Below are 20,307 nucleotides of genomic sequence, written 5' to 3' on the forward strand. Positions count from 1 at the left end.
AAGTTGCCGTAGTCTGAAAAGGATATTTACATAAAACAAATATTTGAGAAGATAATAGTAGTTTAATACTTTAATTCCATGCAACTAGTTTCAAGATTCAGGTATTAAACTACTATTATCTTCTCAAATATTTTTTCTATGTAAATATCCTTTTCAGACTATGGCAAGAAATTTGAGCTGCTAATTTCTGAACTCACCTAACAATTCTAGATTTGAGCTGCATTACTTGTCCAATAGTCGATCACTATGTTTAGACCAATTCAATTTTGGCAGCCTCACTTAATGTATGATGCCCGCAAAGACTAAGAGCACTCATCATTCAAAATTGATTCTGACTATTAGAATAAAAAGCGCATAACCAAAAGGAAAACCATGCATTACCAAAAGAACTTTCAAATAGAAATAAACATTGATATGTTCCTGAACCTTCCTAATACTAGGGAAGTTTCGTTGAGCAGATTACAAGTATCAAAATACCAAAAACTACCAGGCTTCTTGTTGAAATACAGTTTCAGGATTCCAGTATTGAAATCAGTATGGCTCCACTGGTACTCTGAATTTTGATCCAGCATAGACTGCTGCAGGCCCAAGCTCCTCTTCAATTCTAAGAAGCTGCACAGGAAGAAAAAGCGCCAAACCGTCAAAGAGAGAACTTGTTAGAAGCAAGTCACCAATCACAGACGCACGTAAGAAGTTTTACCTGGTTGTACTTAGCAAGACGCTCGGATCTGCATGGAGCTCCAGTCTTAATCTGGCCCTGTTTCAACAGACGCTCGGAAACACACACCAAATTAGCTTAAGAAACTACCATAATAGAACAAGGTAGACAAGCTTTTGGTTTAAAGTTTAAAAAACACTTACCGTTGCAAGCCCCACAGAAAGGTCAGCAATGAAAGTATCCTCAGTTTCACCACTAAAAGTAAACAAAGAAACCGAGTAAGCCAAAGACTGTGAGGTTGATAAGTGAAGATAAATATGAAAATTGAATGGATTACCTTCGGTGACTTGCCATGACACCCCATCCAGCACGTTTTGACATTTTCACAGCTTCAATACTTTCGGTTACTGAACCAATTTGATTCACCTAAACAAACATAAATTAGGGAGATGAGGGTCATCCCTAAGCAGTAAGCACAAACCATCCAGAGAACTATAAACAGTCTAATTTCAGATAGTATTTATAAGGAATAAAAAAAAAAAATGTACCTTCAAAAGAAGGGCATTGCAGCTCTTCTCCTTGATTGCTTTCTCCACTCGCTGCAGCAACCACAAATGACTATGTTATTTATTCGTTCCCACAAACATAATTTCATACAAAAGTATTAATAGAATATGCTTGCCTTTGGGTTTGTAACAAGGAGATCATCACCAACAATTTGCACTTGCTCGCCAATTTCACCAGTCATCTTAGCATAGTGTTCCCAGTCATCCTGATCAAAGGGATCTTCAATTGACACAATTGGATACTCTGTAACAAATGACTTGTAAACATTCTTCAGACTGTCTCCTGATATTCTTTGTGATCCGTCATTTTTCTGCAGCAGAAATAAGTTGTTCAGCCATCTAACTATGATAAACGCATAGCAGCCAGATATGCTGTATATAGTTTACCTCTTCCTTGAAATTCAAATCATAAGTCTTATCCTTATCATCATAGAATTCTGAAGCAGCAACATCCATCCCAATAACAACCTTCCACCAACAAAAACATGGAATGAATCAAATAACCATTCAGCCAACCATATGCACTATAGCAGCTCTTAACTTCCAAAGTTAGAACTAACCTTTCCGGTATATCCAGCTTTAGCAATAGCTGTCTTCAGAAGTTCAAGACCCTCTTTGTTTTCCTAAAAGCATACATCAAAAGACTATAAGCATCCCATTGTCTAACCAAACTGATTAATATCGGGAAAAAAAGAAAAATAACTGTCATCTTTAGCAACTTAGTAACCATCTTAAGCTACAAGAGAAGAAAGCCTCTAAAATTCATTTTTTTGTCAATATACTAAATGTATACCTGAATATTGGGTGCAAAGCCACCTTCATCCCCGACATTTGTGGCATCTTGTCCATACTTCTTCTTAATTACAGCCTGGTCGAGAAAATAAGTTGACAATTGATTAGGCCCATATAGGAGTTCATTCTTTTACGAAAAAGCTGTAATTTTAATACCTTCAGATGATGATATACTTCTACACCCATCTTCATGGCTTCCTTAAAAGAAGATGCTCCAACAGGGAGAATCATAAATTCCTGTTACAGAAGAACTTTAAGATTGCAATAGAAAGGCACAACTTCTCACTTATGACGAAAACAAAAAAAAATTACCTGCATGGCTAGTTTATTGCCAGCATGAGAACCTCCATTGATGACATTAAATGCAGGAACAGGCAGAACCAAGGTCTTGTTTCCAGCAAGATTGGCTATGTGCTGAAATGTAAAGAGTAAAGGCATTATTATTGGCAGTTTGACACTGAACCTCATACATGACATTGACTAGATGAAATGGCAGTTGCCCACTCTTTCGCAACACAAACCTTGTATAGGGGTATCTTTTTCACAATGGCACCTGCTTTACAAACAGCAAGAGACACTGCTAATATAGCATTTGCTCCGAGCTACATACATAAAAAAAGAAAAGAAAAAAAAGAATTAGCATTCAATAATAAACTGAAGTGAAAGAAGTACCAAGACCACAAATATTAATCTTACCTTCTGTTTGCACCAACCCCATTCATTTGTAGTTCCATCAAGCTGTTGAACCATATAATTGTCAATTTGGGTCTGTTCTGTTGGGTCCTGCAATGCACAAAACAAAGAAACAGATATATCAACAACCAATCGCCTCGTTGGAACAGGAATATAATCGCGTAAGAACAAAAAAAATTATACAGTAGTACCTTTCCAATCAAGGCAGGTCCAATGATGCCATTCACATTCTCCACAGCCTAAACCATCACCAGATCAAATCACAGAGATCAACTCTCCTCCAATAATAAAAAGCGAAACAGAAATCGCAGCGTGTACAATAACAACATACCTTCAGGACACCCTTCCCAAGGTAATCCGATCCGCCATCTCTCAACTCCAGTGCTTCATACACACCTTTCAAGAATGAAGCAATCTAATATCAGAGAAAAACACCTATAACCACCATTCCTAAACCCTAGTTCTCCACCACTACATGAACAACAATCAGTACATAAACACAGCAAGGATGATCGATTTAGATTCTTCAAATCAGAACACTATTCACTATATCGATTTTAACCTTTTTTTTACCTGTGGAAGCTCCACTCGGCACGGCGGCTCTGGCCAGAGTTCCATCGGAGAGAGTAACATCAACCTAACATTCACACACACACACAAATTCAAATATTTACTTTTTTACTGTTTTACATGCGCAAAAATGGGAAACAAAAAATTTAACGAAAATCGGCGGACAGAGAAGGTAGGAGAGTTACTTCAACGGTGGGATTTCCACGGCTGTCGAAGATCTGACGGGCCTTGATAAGCTTGATCGTGGTCGCCATTTTTTCACTGAATCAAAGTCTGAAACTAACTGTGGGACTGAGGAAGTGACGAGGAGGAGTGGGTTGGGGGTGTGTTTATATAGGGAGGTGGGAAGCACGTGTAAAGAAAAAGGCAGGGGTGATTTTTCAACGGCTGTGATTGCTTTCTTGCCGATCACGGACTGCTTGCTTCGTACACGTGGGCCGCCGAGGGGAATATGAGAAGGAATATGCGGGGAGCCCGAAGTGCGCCTTTTTGCCCAAGAAATTTAAAAAGTAGTGATTTGGGCGTATCTTGAACGGGCTGGCCCAAACAATCTTTGTTATTTTGAACTGGCCGGACTCTAGCGTTTGACACCTTATTGGAAGGTTTGGGCATATTTATATATCATAAATTCATAATTTTTTTTTTGGGTCCTTGACCCATAGCCCCAAAATGAGCAAAAATTATCCCATTTACCCCACCAACAGATTTTTATTCCCACCTACCCAATTTAACACCAAATGACCATTTTGCCCTTAAATCAATTAATTAATTACATCCACGGCCACTCTATCTCTCTCCTCCTCCGATCTCTCTCTCTCTCTCTCTCTCTCTTTCTCTCTCTCTCTCTCTCCCCCCCCAAATCAAATGAGACGAACTCCGTCGCACGGACGCCACTGCAACTCCAGCTCCGATGCTCGGAGCAAGCCTGACCGCTTCCCCTACTCGCCTACCCCCTCATCCTACTCCGACGCATCCACCTCCGGCCAGAGCGCAGTCGCAGTCGCAGCTCGCTTCTTCGTCGGAGTCTTCGTCGACGGCGTTCTCACCGGCGATAGCGACGGCGACGACGAGAGCCTCCAAATCCAGATGCTTCGCGCGACTTTACTGAGCCGACCGGAGGCGCCGTCACCGGCATGGCTGAGAATACCGATCATTGGGCGGTAATTGAGCTTGGGGTCAAGCGCCGTACACCTCTGCGAGGAGTCGGAGGCGGCGAATTGAGTGGGGAGCAGAATGTCGGCGTCGACTGGGCCTTGTCGGAGCTGAGCTCGTTGGAGAGGGAAATCAAGAAGGGGATCTGACGATTTTCGGTGGTCTTCAACCTCAGTCCTAGTCTCACCTTCACAGCCTCTCTCTACCATGGTCTCTGATTCAGGCCATTATTATCCTGCAACAGTGCTACAGAGGCCGAGCTTGGATCCCTCAGCAACACCCAACGTCCGACCGGTGCAGAGGATTTCTCGGTTTGCTCCGATATGGTGCCCAGAGTATTTCTTTGGGTGGCCAAATAATTTTTTTTTTTTTAGTAAAGTGTAGGCAGAAAGAAAAAAGAAAAAAGAAAAAGTTTTATACAATTTCTACACATGCAGAGCTTTGAAAAAAATTTCATCATCTAATTTGGTCTTGTTTACTTTATACAATATGTTCTTTTCTTCTTCTTTTATTTGGCAAAATGGAGGCAGAAGGCCCGGAAAGAAAGAAAAATGAAGAAAAAGAATTCTATTGGGGAGCAATAGGCGCCTATTGGGGGGCAATAGACGTTTTTAAATTGATATAATTTCTTCGTTTTTTTTCTTAAACAAAGTTTTATTTGTCTAAATTTAGGGAGATTAGTTCATATTCTGGCAACCGAAAGTTCTATTAGGGGACAATAGACATCTATTGGGGGGCAATAGACGTATATTGAGGGGCAATACATGGCTGATAGTCGTCTATTGGGGGGCAATAGAGGTCTACTGGGGGGCAATACAAGGCTGATAGTCGTCTATTGGGGGGCAATAGATGTCTATTGGGGGCAAAAAAACTTTCCGGTGAGATTTTCAGCAAATTCCGGTGGGTGGCAGCCGGTGACCGGATTCCGGCGAAAGTTGGCCGGATTCCGAAGAAAGTTGGCCGGAATCCGGCGAAAGTTGGCCGGATTCCGGCGACTGGTGACCGGATTCCGGCGGCCGGTGACCGGATTCCGGCGGCCGGTGACCGGGCTCCGGCGAAGTCTCCTATGGTTTCTCTCTCTTGCATTTTCTCTATCTCTCTCTCTAAGTAACAAAGGGGTGAGGGGTAAAATGGTATTAAAAAAAAATTAAAAACAAAAAAAAAATCTTAATGGGGTATTAGGGAAGACTCCCTTAGAGTGTATTGGGTAAGAGAGAATTAAAAAAACTTAATGGGGTAAGTGGGAAAAAAATCTCTAAAAATGGTGTAAATGGATAAAAACCTTTTTTTTTTTAATACATTTGTTATGGGCTGAATTCCAAGACTCGACAGATGTTCTTTCTCTCGATTTTGTTCATGTCTCATCCCCATTGAAAGGGACCATGCTTGTCTCATCCAAAATCATGGGACTATAGCACACAATTTTTAGCCTAAAACGCATGTTCTTATTTTTTCACTTAAATTTTTCCACCACCAAATAATAATTATTAAACATTTTTCGAGCTGATGTGACTTAAAAATCTCGATTCAAATATTTTCTACGATTTTCCAAATTTAGAAAACAATAGAATACATAAAAAATTATTCATTCGAGATTTCAGTTCTTCTCAATTGGAACCCTTTATAAATATCATGCTCCACGAACAGTGAGCTTATAATACAGGTTAATTTGAAGAAAAACATGTTTTAAACAATTTGGCCTATTTCAGTATGATCCTTAAAGGATAATTCAAAACACAAACTTTTAAATTAGTGTCATAATTTCTTAGTTATGACTCATAATTTCACCACGAATGTTATTTATGTATTTTTCTAGGATGTTTCTATTCTTTCTATTTATGTTATTTTTGAAAAAAATTGAACTAAACAAATGGAACTAAGAAGTAAAAGCTTAACAAAAAAAGAAAAAAGAAAATAAAACTTCGGGTGGGTGCGGGTCAGCCCACCCATTCTGAGCCCGAAGCCTAAAGTTGCTTCCTTCTTCACTTGCTCGACCTAATTCGAACCCAGGGTTTTATCAAAGGTTTTAGAACAGGCCGCAGTAGTTCAAAGGTAAAGTCTTTCGTACTCACCCATTCTCAATTTCTCAATCCCTTAATTGTTCATCGCAGTATAAAGCTCTCTTGGTTCAATATAATCATCATGGTTCACTTTAGCTCTATAGTAATCTAGCTCGTTCGTTTTTCTTTTTTCCTTTTCTGGTTTAGCAGCCCAGAAATTTAGGCATAATAGTTTCTGTTTTTTGTTTGTGGATTTATCCCAATTGGGTTTTAATTGTCTTGTGTTAGTTTGATATTATATGGTTGATTTGATTGAGTTAAGCTAGAAAAAATTGAAATGTTTTGGATTCTGTAATGCTTATTTGTTTGCTGAGATTAAAGAATATAACTTTTTTTTTTTGACTGAATCTGTGTTATCTAGATTTTGTTTTCGAATATATGAACTGTTGGGAAGTGCTTTTTCTTGTGCTGGTTGATGATTCTGATGGAGATGGAATTGTGTTTCTTTTTGATAGATTTAAGAGATGGCTGTATCTAAGAAAGAATCGATGCTAGTTAACGAGGAGGAACTGGAAGACGATAGTGATATGGGGGACGATGTGTCTGAGTCAGAATTGGAACAAGAATCGGAAGAGGAATCTGAGGAGGAAGGAGATGTGAGATTGGCTGAACCTGCCCAGAATGCTACATACAATAGAGATGGTCTGTTAGAGAAGCTTGGAGATATGAGCTGGCCGGAGAATGCTAAATGGGTGGACAGGCTTACGTTGGATATTGAGCAAGAGCAACCGGTGGATGTGAATGATGACCTGACAAGGGAGCTTGCGTTTTATACACAGGCTCTAAATGGAACGAGGATGGCCTTTGAGAAGCTTCAGTCAATGGGGCTTCCGTTTCTGAGACCTGAGGACTACTATGCGGAAATGGTGAAGTCGGATTCCCACATGGAGAAAGTGAAGAGCCGGCTTTTGGTGGAGAAGAAGAACATGGAGGAAGCTGATGAGAGAAGGAAGGCCAGAGAGGCCAAGAAATTGTCTAAAGAGATTCAGAACCAGAAGTTGAAGGAGAGAGCTAAGCAGAAAAAGGAGTCTATTGAGTCTGTGAAGAAGTGGAGGAAGCAGAGGCAGCAAAGTGGGTTTGCTGGGGGTGACAAAGGAAGTGAGTTGGATTTGGCCTTTGAAGATGGGAAACCATTTGAAAAGTCAAGTAATAAGAGGCCTGGTGTAGCTCCCGGAGATCGGTCTGGAGGGAAGGCAAAATATGCTGGAAAGGGGAAGAAGCCAAAGAAGAGAGAAATCAAGGATTCCAAGTTTGGATTTGGTGGGAGGAAAGGTTCCAGGAAGCAAAATGTCGCTGAAACCACCAATGATTTGAGAGGCTTCAATAAAGAAGATGGTTTCTCAAAAAATAAGAAAAGGAAGATGTGATTTGTAATTCTCTGATTTTGTGGTTTTGTTTCTCTTTATGGTAAGGGCTTGCCTGTGTAGCCTATTAATTTTAAGTGTTGATTCTAATACAAGTGAACTTTTAAGGTCTGCGGTGCGTTGTAATTGTTCTCAAGTAGTATGGAGTAATATTATTGCTGCTGCAAAGTTTTATGTCTAGTCCTTCTGATGAAGCTAAAGTCAATTGCCGTCAAAATCTATCTTTGCAAACAAAGTTTATCTGAATCATTTTGTTGATTATAACAAAATATTTGGTGTTGAGCTTCGATTGTCATTGATTTCTCCTCTCCTTGGAATGAATCATTTCAGTATTTCGCCAGTTTTTAGAATCATTTTCAATACGAATCGTTACTTACTCCTTCGGTTATTCTCTGATCATCGATTTTGTATTCATCTCAGGTAGTCGGTTTTTTACTCGATGTCTTTAGGGTGCAAGACGCTAGAATGAAATTGCCTTTTAAGCTGCACTGTTTCTATTTGGAAGAGTTATGTACTCTACCAATGCAAAACCATTCACATACAGCTCTCATTCCTCTTCCCTTTTCTTATTTTGAATCTTATTTACCAAAATTGAATGAAATAGAAGCTTCATAGGTAACAAACTCGGAAATCCGAGTGTCGATTCACTCATGTAATGTCAATCATTTATGACATTGAGTGCTGGGAAAGTTCCATGTGAGGTTGTTTAGGAGGTACGTGGACTTTTAATTAAATATAAGTAAGGGAGACCCCATTATACTATACAGTGAGTTGGAAGTTTCATCCCGATTGCCATTGATTGATAACTGACACATACTATAGTCTAGTAGTCTACATGTCGTTTTCTCTATAGCTTTCACACCACACCTTGCGAGGCCTCCTTAAAAGGAGCTTCTTGCCTACACTTTCTCTCAACACCAAGCTATTTAAGTAGCTCCTTTTCGTTTTTCAAAATCATACCAATCTCCTTCTTCTAGTTCTTCATCAAGAGCAGCTTAATTAACAAGTTTCCCTCCCATCTCTACAACCATGTTGGTTTCTACACTGGACTTGCTCACTCAGGCTGCTTCGAATTCTCTCTACGTTTTCTGCTTCTGCAATTTGATCATAGTCATGATCGTCGTGGGCTCCAAACCCGGGTCTTACTTTGATCAAGAAAGTGAACTTCCTCGCTCAAAGGTGACCTACACTATTACAAGTGATAAACAAGTTGATCATGATGCTAATTGTGAGCAGATGGGTATCACCAGTTCATCAGTTGTTATCAGTAGTGAAGTATCAAATGCCAAGAAAGAACTAGCAAGCGATGAAAAAGCCGGCATTGATGAGCAGATTGCTGTCAGTAATGAGTGTGACAATGACGATGAGCTGAGAAGAAGAGCCGAAGAATTTATCGACAAAGTTAACAGGGGATGGAGGGCAGAATTGCTGAGAAACTCACCTTTGATCAAGGCATAAAAAGCCTGCATTTTGAATTTGTAGCAACTTGGTTTTGATGATCAAGCTGAAACTTTTGTAAATTGTAACTCTGATGTGGTCTATGTTTACCTAATGAAATTCTAATTTTAATCCTTAGCAAAAATTGTTCATCTGTGTAGTTCTTGACCCCTTCTCCTTATGTTTTGGAGGGTAATTTTGTTTAAATATAAAGGACTTATGACTAACAGAATGTAAGCAAAGCCTCTTTAGATGATCCAAGTATTATAAACATGTTTTGATTCTCATCTCACATGGATAGAAAGGGAAAAGGTGTTTGAAAAGTTACAAAGGGCATGTTCCTGTAAGCTGCAGCTGTTCAGCTTTCCTCATCTTCGTTTTAATTTCAGGACCATTTTTCAACTCTTTATGTCACTTCTCATCTTCCTGTAAGCTGCATGATCATAGAGCTTAGTGTTCAATGTTCAGTTAGGTCACCATTTTTAGGAGAACTGTCAATTTGAGGACCAAGTCAATGTCAATGCCATTGTCTGAAGTTAGTTGGTGAGTCAACCCTCAAGTCTTCTTTAATTTGGACTAGTATAAGTCTCCAAGTCTCTTTCAGCTATTACCTAACCTTATAGTTAATGGTCGGTTATTATCTTGAAAGTGCTACTAAATTTTTAGGGGGGTCAGTCAAAGAGACAGCAAAGAGTCTAGGAGAGGCTGAGAAGGATCCATGTGAGCTTCTTGTTCGGTGCAATGAACTTTTAATTTGATTAATGAAAATGAGGCCCCTAATGCAGTTGGGAAGAAGCTTTTCATTTATAATGTATACAAAGGACTAATAAGAAAATGTTTTATAGCATTTCACATTAGCTTTCACACTACACAACATTATCTCCTCCTTAACTTCTGCTACATAAAGCTTCCCACCCACTCTTTTCCTTGATCCATATATACTAGGGGTTTAAATAGAGACACTCATTGTGATAATCAACATCTCTCTCTCTCTCTCTCTCTCTCTCTCTCATTTTGTTAACAAAGTTTGGTTCTTTCAATATCAACAACAATGCTTGATACAACATTAGATTTGCTCACTCAGGCTACTTCCAACTCTCTCATCATCTTCTGCTTCTGCAATTTGATCATAGCCATTATCCTCTTAGGCTCAAAATCCATCTCCAACGATCATGTAGAGAGCTCAATTCACCTCAGAAGGTCTACCAACAAGCAAGCATGAGGAAGATGAACAAGGTACAAGTGCTAAACAAGTTAGTGAGGAGAGGCTGGAGAGCAATGCCTCAATGCAAGTCAGTCAACCACCAAAGGCCAACCATGCAGTTCCTGATAATATAATAGTGAGCAAAATCATATATGGTAATGGCAACGATGAAACTGAGGCTGATGATGAGGAGCTGAGGACAAGAGTAGAAGAATTTATCCAGAAGGTTAATCAAGCGTGGAAAGCTGAATTTTTAAGAACCACATGCATATGCATATTCTAAGCCAGCAGTGTAAAACAACTAATGCACTGCTTTGTGTGTTGCTAAAATTGGTGACTTGCCCAAAGTCTCTCTTTTTATTTTTGTTTCACTTTCAACAAATTGGTTCCCTTTCGTTTTTTTTCTTTTTTCTTTCCATCTCTCCCCTGAGGTTAGTACTTAAAAGATTTGAGTAATCTTGGTCATTCGTTAATTCGACCATCAACTCAACCGTTAAGTGCTGTTATTGACTTAATTTCTGCGAGAGAGACACAGAATCAGATTTGGGAACTTCTAAATCACTCATGAGTTTATAACAAAACAACATCCACTCAAATTCCAACTTTCAGATACCATGAACTCGATGGGACGATACAAATGACTAAACATGTTTCATACATCTAAAAACGCTACACGGTACAACAGTAGAAATACATGAATACAACACCAGCCACATAATAAGCCTCATGATCAAGAGACTAAACTAATACCTACTAAGAATGTTCCGGGTTAAAACAACAAGAAGAGGTTAAGCCTAGTTTGTCCTTCACGAATAGCCGTCAGACAAAGGTTGAGTGAGCCTAGATGTCACCAAGTCTGAAGAAAACCATTCGGGTACAACAATCACACAAAAAGACCGCGGAAACATGATCAACAAGAAACTTCACAGTTTGATTGGCCAGAGCCTTTGGAGTCTTCTTCTGCTACCAATGAGTTATTCTCAGGAGTTGAATTTTTAAAGTTCTGATGCATCGGGTGGCTCAGAGAATTCGAATTGTCTCCGTGGAAGGAAGTAGTCATCATGATGGGTTTTAATCCACTATAGCCCTTTATTTCTTCACCAGTCACAGAGTTGACAATGATAGGGACAATCGGTGATGATCCTGACTCGATTCTCTGCTTCTTGGGCTTGTTGTGTTCCTGCTGGTGACCTGGTAGAAAACTTCCCACCACAACCTGATTTAAGAGACAAACAGTATTAGATTACTTGATAAAGATCAGTAAAATTAACATTAATGTGTCGAACTATTCATTAGAATAATATAATGACTATCTTCTTTTGTTTTTTGTTCCTAAGAAACCATGTTACCTGCACAGGTCCTGCAGCTATCAATAGACCAGCCAGTCCTCCTCCAACAACTCTACCATCTGGACCTGCCAAAGAGACGCTCATGCCACCTGACCTGCTCTTTGTTCCTGCATTCTCAGTTGGCATATATGATCCAGACAATGAAAGTATCTCAAATCGGCCCTGTAAATAACAGTTCAAGTAAATCATGTCAGCCAAGTCAAAAACTTGAAAGTTAAAATCAGGTTGAGATAAAAATACAAGAGTCATTTACTAAAACAGTGAGATGCAGTAATGTATTATCTTCTACTTGCCAGAGTTGATCCATTTTTCACAGTAATGTTGATATCTCCCATTTACTAATACAAGAACATCTAAATAGAAAAACAATACTATATGCACAACAGTACTATTGTATTTAGAAATGAGAATACTTTGCAACTAAGAAGTTACATGATGCAGGAACTTCAAATGTTAAAATTACACAAACACTCGCAAAGGACGGAAGGCCGTACCTCGTATGTTAAAGTACCTCCAGAAGTACTGGGCTGTCGAAGTGTGACATTTGATATGGTACCATTTGCAGAAAGTATGCAAATAGCACGAGATCCTTGTTGAGAGAATGTCATAATCTTCATCGTAACATCCTGCATAGACCAAAAGACACATCAGAAATCACGTCCAGCATAGATGACACTAAATATTTAACTATCTTGAGATATGGGACCGAAATCAACTTTCCTATTCCTTTTATTCTCTTTTTCTTTTTGCTTGTTATAACTGATTTCCCATAGAATTCATACTTTAAGATGATAACTTACATCATCCATTGGGTATTGTCTTGGTGATTTACACAGAAGAAACCCCATGCAAACTATTAAGTCCCTACCCTATTAATCAAGTTCATGTATTAACCTGCAATCTAAGAGAATAGAGATTACAATTGCCTATTGGATTGAGGCTCCAATTTACAGATCTTCTATGTTGAGGGGAAAGAGCAAAAACAAATCAATCTCATTTTACAGAGTAATTTAACACGATTATGCATCTTATCATTGTTGGTACTAAATTAATGATGAATCTAAACCCTAAACACAAGGAACTAGTATGCCTCTTTCAGTTAAGTTATTGTTAATTGACATGAAAAATTGATTCACATGGCTTTTCCAGCATACCTCGCCAGTATTGACAGTAAGGATATGAGGTGTAAAATTTGCGCCAACAGAGTATGCAAGTTTCTCGCCTGCAAACAGAAAAAAAAAAGAAAAAAAAAAAGGAAAACGAAAATTAAAGAACCTCGAATGAAATAATAATTCAAATTCACATAATCAGGCACCCGTAATCATACTATTAAGACTCAAAATGCTAGCCAAAGTATTTGTCTCTTTTCTTTCTCAATATTAGAAAAGATAATTAGAAAGAGGTCAGTATATGAACAAAGTCTGGAAATTGTTGCTTAGTTCATCATCAGTAGTAAGAGGCAAGTCCAAATCAATTTGATGCTAACTCAAGAAGGCAACATTAAGAAGTAGACGAACACTAATTTTATAATAAGAGATCATATTTTTATGCCTTGGGGCCATTTTGAAACTACATACCAACTCAAACCCAATGGTTCCAAGAGTGGAACGGTCATATTGATTAAAGTCAGACCTAGCTAAGAAAGTATTAACAATTATAATCCAAAAGCATATAAACCAGGTATTCCCAGATGGATCATTACTAACTATACATGGCAAGTTGTATAGTTCTCTCCCACTAAAATTTTCTCTTTCTGTCTTATCTCGCGCAATTAAGATAGATAATCACTTAATTAGACAAGTCTAATCCCAGGCACGTCAGCCCATTAGTGGACTCTTACCTTATTGAACAAGCTGGTAGTAGTACTAGTACCTTCAATCATTCTCATTCTGTTTCCTAGTAAGCAGCTTTAGCCTCACAAAAAGGCAGAGGCCAGTTTAATATTGTAGCCAGCAGAATAAGTTCCATATATAACATCAGCAAATCCCTTCTTCACCACAAGTACCAGATCTGACATGGAATCTGATAAATCTAAAAGGGTCCACTACTAAATCCAACCCAACATTTGCTTCCAAATCTAGCTCTAAACTCCCAAATCCAATCCCAGAAAAACCAACACCATAATTGGCATGCAAAGATTAAACAACCACAAGATCATGATCTATATGTAACAGTAAAAAGAGGTAAACTCAAAGTCAAAATTTGCAAGACGCGGAAAAATTTATAAAGGGTGTGTGTCATTTTCAGTACCTGTTGAGCTCTCAAAGACGTCATACTTGTGTGAAGACTTCTTGACCGAGTCAACGGGCCGGCCCCGGCCTCGTTTCCAAGCCGAGAACTCTCCGGTGAGCGGCACCGAAGACGAAATCGGCATCGGAGACAACGCCGACGCCGGCGAGGTCTTGTCGGCTCCGTACTTTCTGGGTCTGCCCCTCTTCTTCTTCAGAGAATCTGTCCCGCCGGCGGTGGTGGTCAAGGCCGAGCTCATCGGCGACGCCGTAGCTGCCGCCATTGTAGGACCCACAACAGATTGGGGAGGGATTTCAGTTCTGGGGGCAATCCTGTAAATATCTTGAGATTGGTCACTGCTCACTGCAACTCCAGAAACCATCAAGCTGTCTTTCTCCTCCATTTTTCAGACCACCAAAAACCCCAAAACCCTAGAAAGCTTAAACCCTACAGAACCCTTTGAAATTTCACAACCCACCCATCAAAGTCTTCAACTTTGGGAAGAAAAAACAAGAACCCAGAATTTTTTTTTTCTTTTTTCTGCAAAACTAAAGAAAAAAGTAGTATGCAACAGCAACTTCAGCTGAAAATTCAAGACTCCAAGACCCAAAACCCTTGCTTGGCTGGTGAAAGCTGAAGAACCCAGTACTGTAACGCCTGCAATTCTGAAGCTTCACTTCACCATTGTAGAGAAAGCACAGAGCTTGAACAGCAGCGACTGAAATTCAGTAAAAAAAAAAAAATGGAAACAACTCCCAATAATTACCAGGAATTAGAAACACTAATTCTTGGTGTGATTTCAGCCTTCAGGAATACTTCTGAGAAATGTAAAATTTAGGGTTTTGCAGGAAAAGGAGGAGAAATAAATAAGTTTAAATTGGAAAAATAAAAATAAAAATATGATGGTATAGTTAAAATATTGATGAAATTTGGGTAATAAACTAATTGTTTAATTGCAAATTCAAAGTATGAATTTTAGTTAAGAAAATGGTTCACGTCCGTCTTGGAAATTTAATAAAGTTGATTTAATAAATGGACAATGATACTAAATTTGAATAATAAAAACACACAATGAAGTTTAGTTTAGTTTAAGAAAAGAAAAGGGCTTTTTTATTATTTAATTACCTTTTATTTATTCAAAGTTTATTAAAGAAATATACAGCAAAGCTGTAAAGCTAACGGTAGAGAGAGCTATACCAATTTTCCAACTACTGACAACTCCTTTGTCTTTTCAGAAAATTAAAGTTTGACTAGAAGATTTAAATTCCAACACAACAACACACCCCTTTAATTCCAACTATCTACTATTACTGCCACTGTAAATAACATCCCCTTCATGAATCAGATTTACCAACTTCAACAGTATCACAAAATGAATTGTCTCAACCAAAAAAAAAAATATCACAAAATGAAAAATGAAAAATGATCACATTGATTCAGAGAGGAACAGGTTCAGATAGCTTAGTCCACGTTCAAAGGTCGTAGACTATATACACATCAGGGAAGCCAATTAGAATTGACTTACAGAAGGAAAAGAGAGAGTGTCTAAAACAAGAAATAAGAGTTGTTCAAGTTCACCAAAGAGTTAACTATAACTAATCCTATCAGACATGTATCGACTTGGTATGTGCTTCGGGGAGCACGAAACCCGCTCTGATTTCCTCGAAAGAGTATTCAATCTCTTCAGGAGTAACCTCCTCGACTACTTTGGTGGCATAAGGAATCGGCTGAGGTGGTGGAGGAGCTGGGGTCACAGCAGTCTGCATTGGTACCGACACTGTTTGTGGTGTGGTGGGCACAAAGGTCATCACCTTGGGTGTTTTTGTGTTGTCTTCCTCTGGAACATTTGTGGACTTCATAGGAGTAGCAAATGTGCCGTTGTCAGTAGGAAGAGAAATTGGCGCAAAGGGTTTCCGCATCATGGGTGACTCTGGTTCATAGTTGGAACCAAAAGAGCTATTCCGACTTAATGTTCTCCTTCCTGCATAAACACATCGAAGAGATCAAGATATGATTTGACTTTTGTTCCAATGAAATTACTGCAATTAAATTTTGATACTGCTAATGGTTTGAAGCCAGGATACAAATGAAGAGCAATTGGAGAAGAGCTTTACCAGTGGCCAAAGCTGTAAGGCCATCATCGTGATGATCATTTTGGTGGCCTCGATCACTCTTCCTTGAACTAGGACGTGAAAGAGGAGTAGCAGGCACTCTAGCGGAGTGAATTGGATCAGCTTTGGGAGCTTGGATTGAAAGTCTTCTATTGCTTGCACCTCCTGTTGACATTCTGGGACCCTTTTTTACACTCGGCTTTGAAGGACTAGGTTTTGACCCATAAAGTGCTTCTTGTTCAGCTATCAGCTGACCCTGAATCTTTTTCTGGTCCTGAAATAGAGATTTGATTGTTAAAATGTATTACACACATCTTCCAGAGAAAAAAAAAATTTCGAGATGTTCTGGTAAACTAGAGAACCATACCCGCTGCCTTCGGCGTTCTTGTTCCTTTTCATCCCGTAATATAGTATACTCCTCCAGCATGGAAAGAAGACGAACCTGAATAGCAGTAGACAACAAGTGACATTGTTTCAGAATGTGCATATATGAATACAAAAAGAAACAATACTTTATGGCATGGACAAATGAACAAACATGAACCTCTTAGAGGCTTCAAACATAACAGGTAAGTACTTACACCATCATAAGTAAATTCAATTCCTCTCTCCTTCTCCCATGCGATGGTTTTTGAAGCCAATGCATCCACCATTGCTGTACAAAAACCAGGATACTTGTTAAAGCAACCCAAGAAGAAATATCAAGTACAAATAATATCAGGACTGCATCAAAGAATAACTTTTTCTAGAAGCAAAGAATATATCAACTAGTTCCGTAGTAAAATGAGCTTCTTGAGCCTCCAAGTGATTCTGTGACAGTTACATATAGGAAAGTTTAACATTGTGATAGAGGGGAGGCATTCTATCAATGCAATCTGTACCTGGAAGTTTGTTAACCAAAGCACGTGCTTTCTCAGCGCGCTTGAGAGTAAGATGAGCTCCTCTGCCGGCATTATATCGGTTTTCATCCTAAACAGCCATAAAAACAATACGTAAGCAAATGGAGTTGAAGATGATGAAATAATCAGCATGCAAATTGATGGAAAACTAACCCTGTTATATTCCTCAAGCCAGCACTCCTCATCACAAGCAAACAACCATTTGTCAACTCTTTCAAGTATGTCCTTCCTGCTAAAAGCTTCCTCTTTAACCTTTGCAACCTGAACCTCAATTTGGTCCAATACGCAAGAAGGGTCTACAACTCCTGTACAAGCAAAAATGGTGCAGACATTCAGAAACACATTCTTAGATGTTTTCTTTTACATATGATGTGCTATCAAGTATTTTAAACACACCAGATTCTATAGCTTCAATGGCATATTCAATTGCACTATCTGCCTCTATGACCATATGAGTCTTCCTACAGATCTCTTCTAGCTCTGTCCTCTTCTTAAGAACAAGCTCTTTCATTTTACTTGATTTCAACTCTTCCAACCGAGACACTTCTGCCTCAACCTGCAAAATATATAAAATCCCAAATGAATACAAGATATGTATTAACCCACATCTAAAACTACAAAGAATTACTGCAGAAAACTCACATAATTGATGAAGTCCACGGAGAGCGCATCCGGCTCAGTTATCTCATGTTCTGAAGCAGCTATGTTACATGTTATATTCTGAAACATCTGTTGCTCCTCTATTGGCGTATCCATCAAGTTCCACAGCTCCAACATGGTGGTTGCAAGATCTTGAAGCTGTCAGAGGTCAAGTCACGATGATCATTAGAAGGCATATAACTTCAACTAGAAACTAAAGTTTATGGAGAACAGTCTTTACCCTCTGCATTCTCTGTAATTTAACATCACGCAATTTCTTTATTGCAGTGGCCAATCGCTCAATTAAGTCCAAACTTATATCTTTACATCCTTCAGAATTATCTAGACTGGGATGAACCTCACTGATTGTCTGTTTGAAATCCATACCAAGAACTAAGCAAAGCGAGTTCAATGTACCCAGATGGGCCTGTATCTGCTTCAGCCTATCACTCTGCAAAAGAAGAAAGAATAGATAAATGAACAAGTGGTAAGCATATATAAAATACAAACCGAGTGTAAACAAAAAACAGAGCACTCAACCAACCTTCTCTGTTTGGAGTGCATGGAGCTGTCTGTGCAATTCTTCAAGCCTTCTCAAAGACAAATCAGTTTCATCCACAACTATTTTAGAAGAAATGCAACTTGTGCTTCCATTAATTTCACTTGAAATAATTTCTATCTCCTCCACAACTTCTAGAAATTGATTTTTTCTTTCAATTTTTCTCTTCTGCATTTCCTCCAGCTGTGGAATTATTTTACTGAGTTCTTCCTTCAAGCTTCCAGCATTTTGATCAGACTGCAATCATAAACCAAATTGTATATAATTCTCCTTTGATAGAAGTTACATCTAAACTTCAAGAACCAAAAAATTATATCTACAAAACCACCACAGTTCATATCTTTCTTAATCATTTAATTGTGCATTCAGTTGTAATATACCATTTTGGCTCAAGTTCTTTAATTCACACTTTTCTTTCTCAATTTCAAAGTAAAACATTTCATGTCTACGTTATTATAATGACTGCACAATCAAGCTTGTTCAATAATCTATAATATTGAAAACCAGATGCCACATTGGCTCCTGACCTGCCTAATATGAACTGGTCGCTCCCCCATTGCAGAACAGATTGCTGCAAGTTCTGCTTCGGAGTCAGCAATTGCCTGACGTAGCTGTGCCCTACTCCGATTAGCCTGATCAACCTTTCTTCTGTATACTTCAAGGCACTCCTGCTCAAGCTCGAGCAGCATCTTGTCCCTATCAGTGTCCGTCTCTCCAACTTCATTCCAAATTATCTGCATTTTCAAAGTAACAAGAAAGGAAATGAATTAGTACATTGACTACATTCCAACTTCGACAACTTTATTTTCTATTTAAAGATTCATAGATACCTGAAGCTCATATAGAAGAGACCCGCATGTTGTTTCCATTTGCAGAAGCTGCTCACTTTGGAGATTAGACATGTTGAAGAAACTTCACCAGCCACAAGCACTTTCCACAGTAAAACCCTAATTACATGCACACAATAAAACCATTAATTACAGCCATTTCATACAGACTGTATCAAACACCTACAGTCCAACACATCAACATCTGCATCTTTAACATTAGATTCAGTTTCCATTTATGCATTGCTTAAATTAAAATTGATCACCAAACTCTAAACTGATCATCAAATTCAAAAAATGGAAAAGCTTTAAATGAAAACTAAACCCTAGATTCTTCAAAACCCCAACACAAACCTCCAATTTTCACATTTCTCACCGATTCAAAAACAAAACCCCCAATTCTAGCCCAAATTGCCCCAAATTTCAATTAGAAAACCACGGCTAGGTCACAATCACCCCCAAATTCTAACTTCAAATCCAAAACCTCTCGTTTCTATAACGATTTCCATTGCAAACTAGCTCAACGAAAGCAAATTCAAAACAAAATTCAGATCAGAACAAAAAAAAAAAAAATCAACAAAGCTGAGGAAAAATTTTCAAAATCCAAAAGGAGGAAAGGTAAAAATCCAGAAACTACGAGACACGGTTAGTTCCGTTCTCATTTCTCGGATAACCAAACGGCGAATGGGAAAAGGAAAACGCCGAAACGGCGGTAACGGAACAGGGAAGAGGATCCGGCGACGAACCTGACGGCGTGAGTTTCTTGCTCGGCGGAGATTTGTGTGCGCGGGGGCGCCTTTTCTTGGTCGAAAGAAATGGCGTTTGGAATTTAACGGAGGTCAGAGAAGAAATCTGAGATTTTTAGAGAGAGAATGAGAGAGAGAGTAGCCGTTTGAAACCTGAAGAAGGAGAAAGAGGACCGTTGAGGAGAGAGAGAGAGAGAGAGCAGAAGAGCCTGGTTTTATGGATTTGATTATTTAATCATTTCTCTCTCTCTCTCTCTCTCTCTCTCTGAAAGAAGAAGCACCAACAGCATTTGAATTTCAAATCCTTCACCTCCAGGCGAGGGTTTGGATTGGCTGTTGTGGGTTTATTGAAGCTTTGAGAGAGACAACCAATGGAGTTTCGCCACGTCACCGGAAAAAAAGTAAAGGTTTGGTTCCGTCTGCTTGCTGATTTGTTAAAAGGAGGGGATAAG

General features: G+C 38.9%; 5 protein-coding genes across 5 annotated transcripts; 2 read left to right on the plus strand and 3 right to left on the minus strand.

The window, feature by feature from the left end:
- Positions 1-355: 355 nt before the first annotated feature.
- Positions 356-3,610, minus strand: LOC133714850 (enolase). The gene is made up of 17 exons (XM_062141112.1): positions 3,465-3,610; positions 3,283-3,346; positions 3,041-3,105; positions 2,901-2,948; positions 2,713-2,799; positions 2,538-2,618; positions 2,329-2,430; positions 2,173-2,253; positions 2,018-2,092; positions 1,785-1,847; positions 1,612-1,692; positions 1,341-1,535; positions 1,207-1,257; positions 996-1,084; positions 862-913; positions 701-757; positions 356-612 (listed from the first exon to the last, which is right to left on the minus strand). The coding sequence occupies exons 1-17, from the start codon at positions 3,531-3,533 to the stop codon at positions 532-534; spliced, it is 1,341 nt and encodes a 446-aa protein (XP_061997096.1). The 5' UTR covers positions 3,534-3,610; the 3' UTR covers positions 356-531.
- Positions 3,611-6,358: 2,748 nt separating this feature from the next.
- Positions 6,359-8,033, plus strand: LOC133714925 (probable rRNA-processing protein EBP2 homolog). The gene is made up of 2 exons (XM_062141207.1): positions 6,359-6,483; positions 6,947-8,033. Exon 2 carries the CDS (start codon positions 6,956-6,958, stop codon positions 7,856-7,858), a length of 903 nt encoding a protein of 300 aa, XP_061997191.1. The 5' UTR covers positions 6,359-6,483; positions 6,947-6,955; the 3' UTR covers positions 7,859-8,033.
- Positions 8,034-8,254: 221 nt separating this feature from the next.
- LOC133716948 (uncharacterized) lies at positions 8,255-10,907 on the plus strand. Its single transcript, XM_062143579.1, has 2 exons — positions 8,255-9,307; positions 10,471-10,907. The coding sequence occupies exons 1-2, from the start codon at positions 8,885-8,887 to the stop codon at positions 10,777-10,779; spliced, it is 732 nt and encodes a 243-aa protein (XP_061999563.1). The 5' UTR covers positions 8,255-8,884; the 3' UTR covers positions 10,780-10,907.
- Positions 10,908-11,122: 215 nt separating this feature from the next.
- Positions 11,123-15,017, minus strand: LOC133714924 (AT-hook motif nuclear-localized protein 7). The gene is made up of 5 exons (XM_062141205.1): positions 14,096-15,017; positions 13,000-13,067; positions 12,340-12,471; positions 11,846-12,007; positions 11,123-11,712 (listed from the first exon to the last, which is right to left on the minus strand). The coding sequence occupies exons 1-5, from the start codon at positions 14,475-14,477 to the stop codon at positions 11,407-11,409; spliced, it is 1,050 nt and encodes a 349-aa protein (XP_061997189.1). The 5' UTR covers positions 14,478-15,017; the 3' UTR covers positions 11,123-11,406.
- Positions 15,018-15,483: 466 nt separating this feature from the next.
- LOC133717149 (65-kDa microtubule-associated protein 3) lies at positions 15,484-20,124 on the minus strand. Its single transcript, XM_062143808.1, has 13 exons — positions 19,856-20,124; positions 19,113-19,229; positions 18,810-19,016; positions 18,268-18,519; positions 17,965-18,174; positions 17,727-17,882; positions 17,481-17,640; positions 17,238-17,389; positions 17,067-17,154; positions 16,767-16,840; positions 16,553-16,627; positions 16,189-16,459; positions 15,484-16,055 (listed from the first exon to the last, which is right to left on the minus strand). The coding sequence occupies exons 2-13, from the start codon at positions 19,182-19,184 to the stop codon at positions 15,679-15,681; spliced, it is 2,094 nt and encodes a 697-aa protein (XP_061999792.1). The 5' UTR covers positions 19,185-19,229; positions 19,856-20,124; the 3' UTR covers positions 15,484-15,678.
- Between the last annotated feature and the right edge of the window lie 183 nt (positions 20,125-20,307).

The sequence above is a fragment of the Rosa rugosa genome, chromosome 6 (genome assembly GCF_958449725.1).
Source record: "Rosa rugosa chromosome 6, drRosRugo1.1, whole genome shotgun sequence".
Classification (NCBI taxonomy): Eukaryota; Viridiplantae; Streptophyta; class Magnoliopsida; order Rosales; family Rosaceae; genus Rosa; species Rosa rugosa.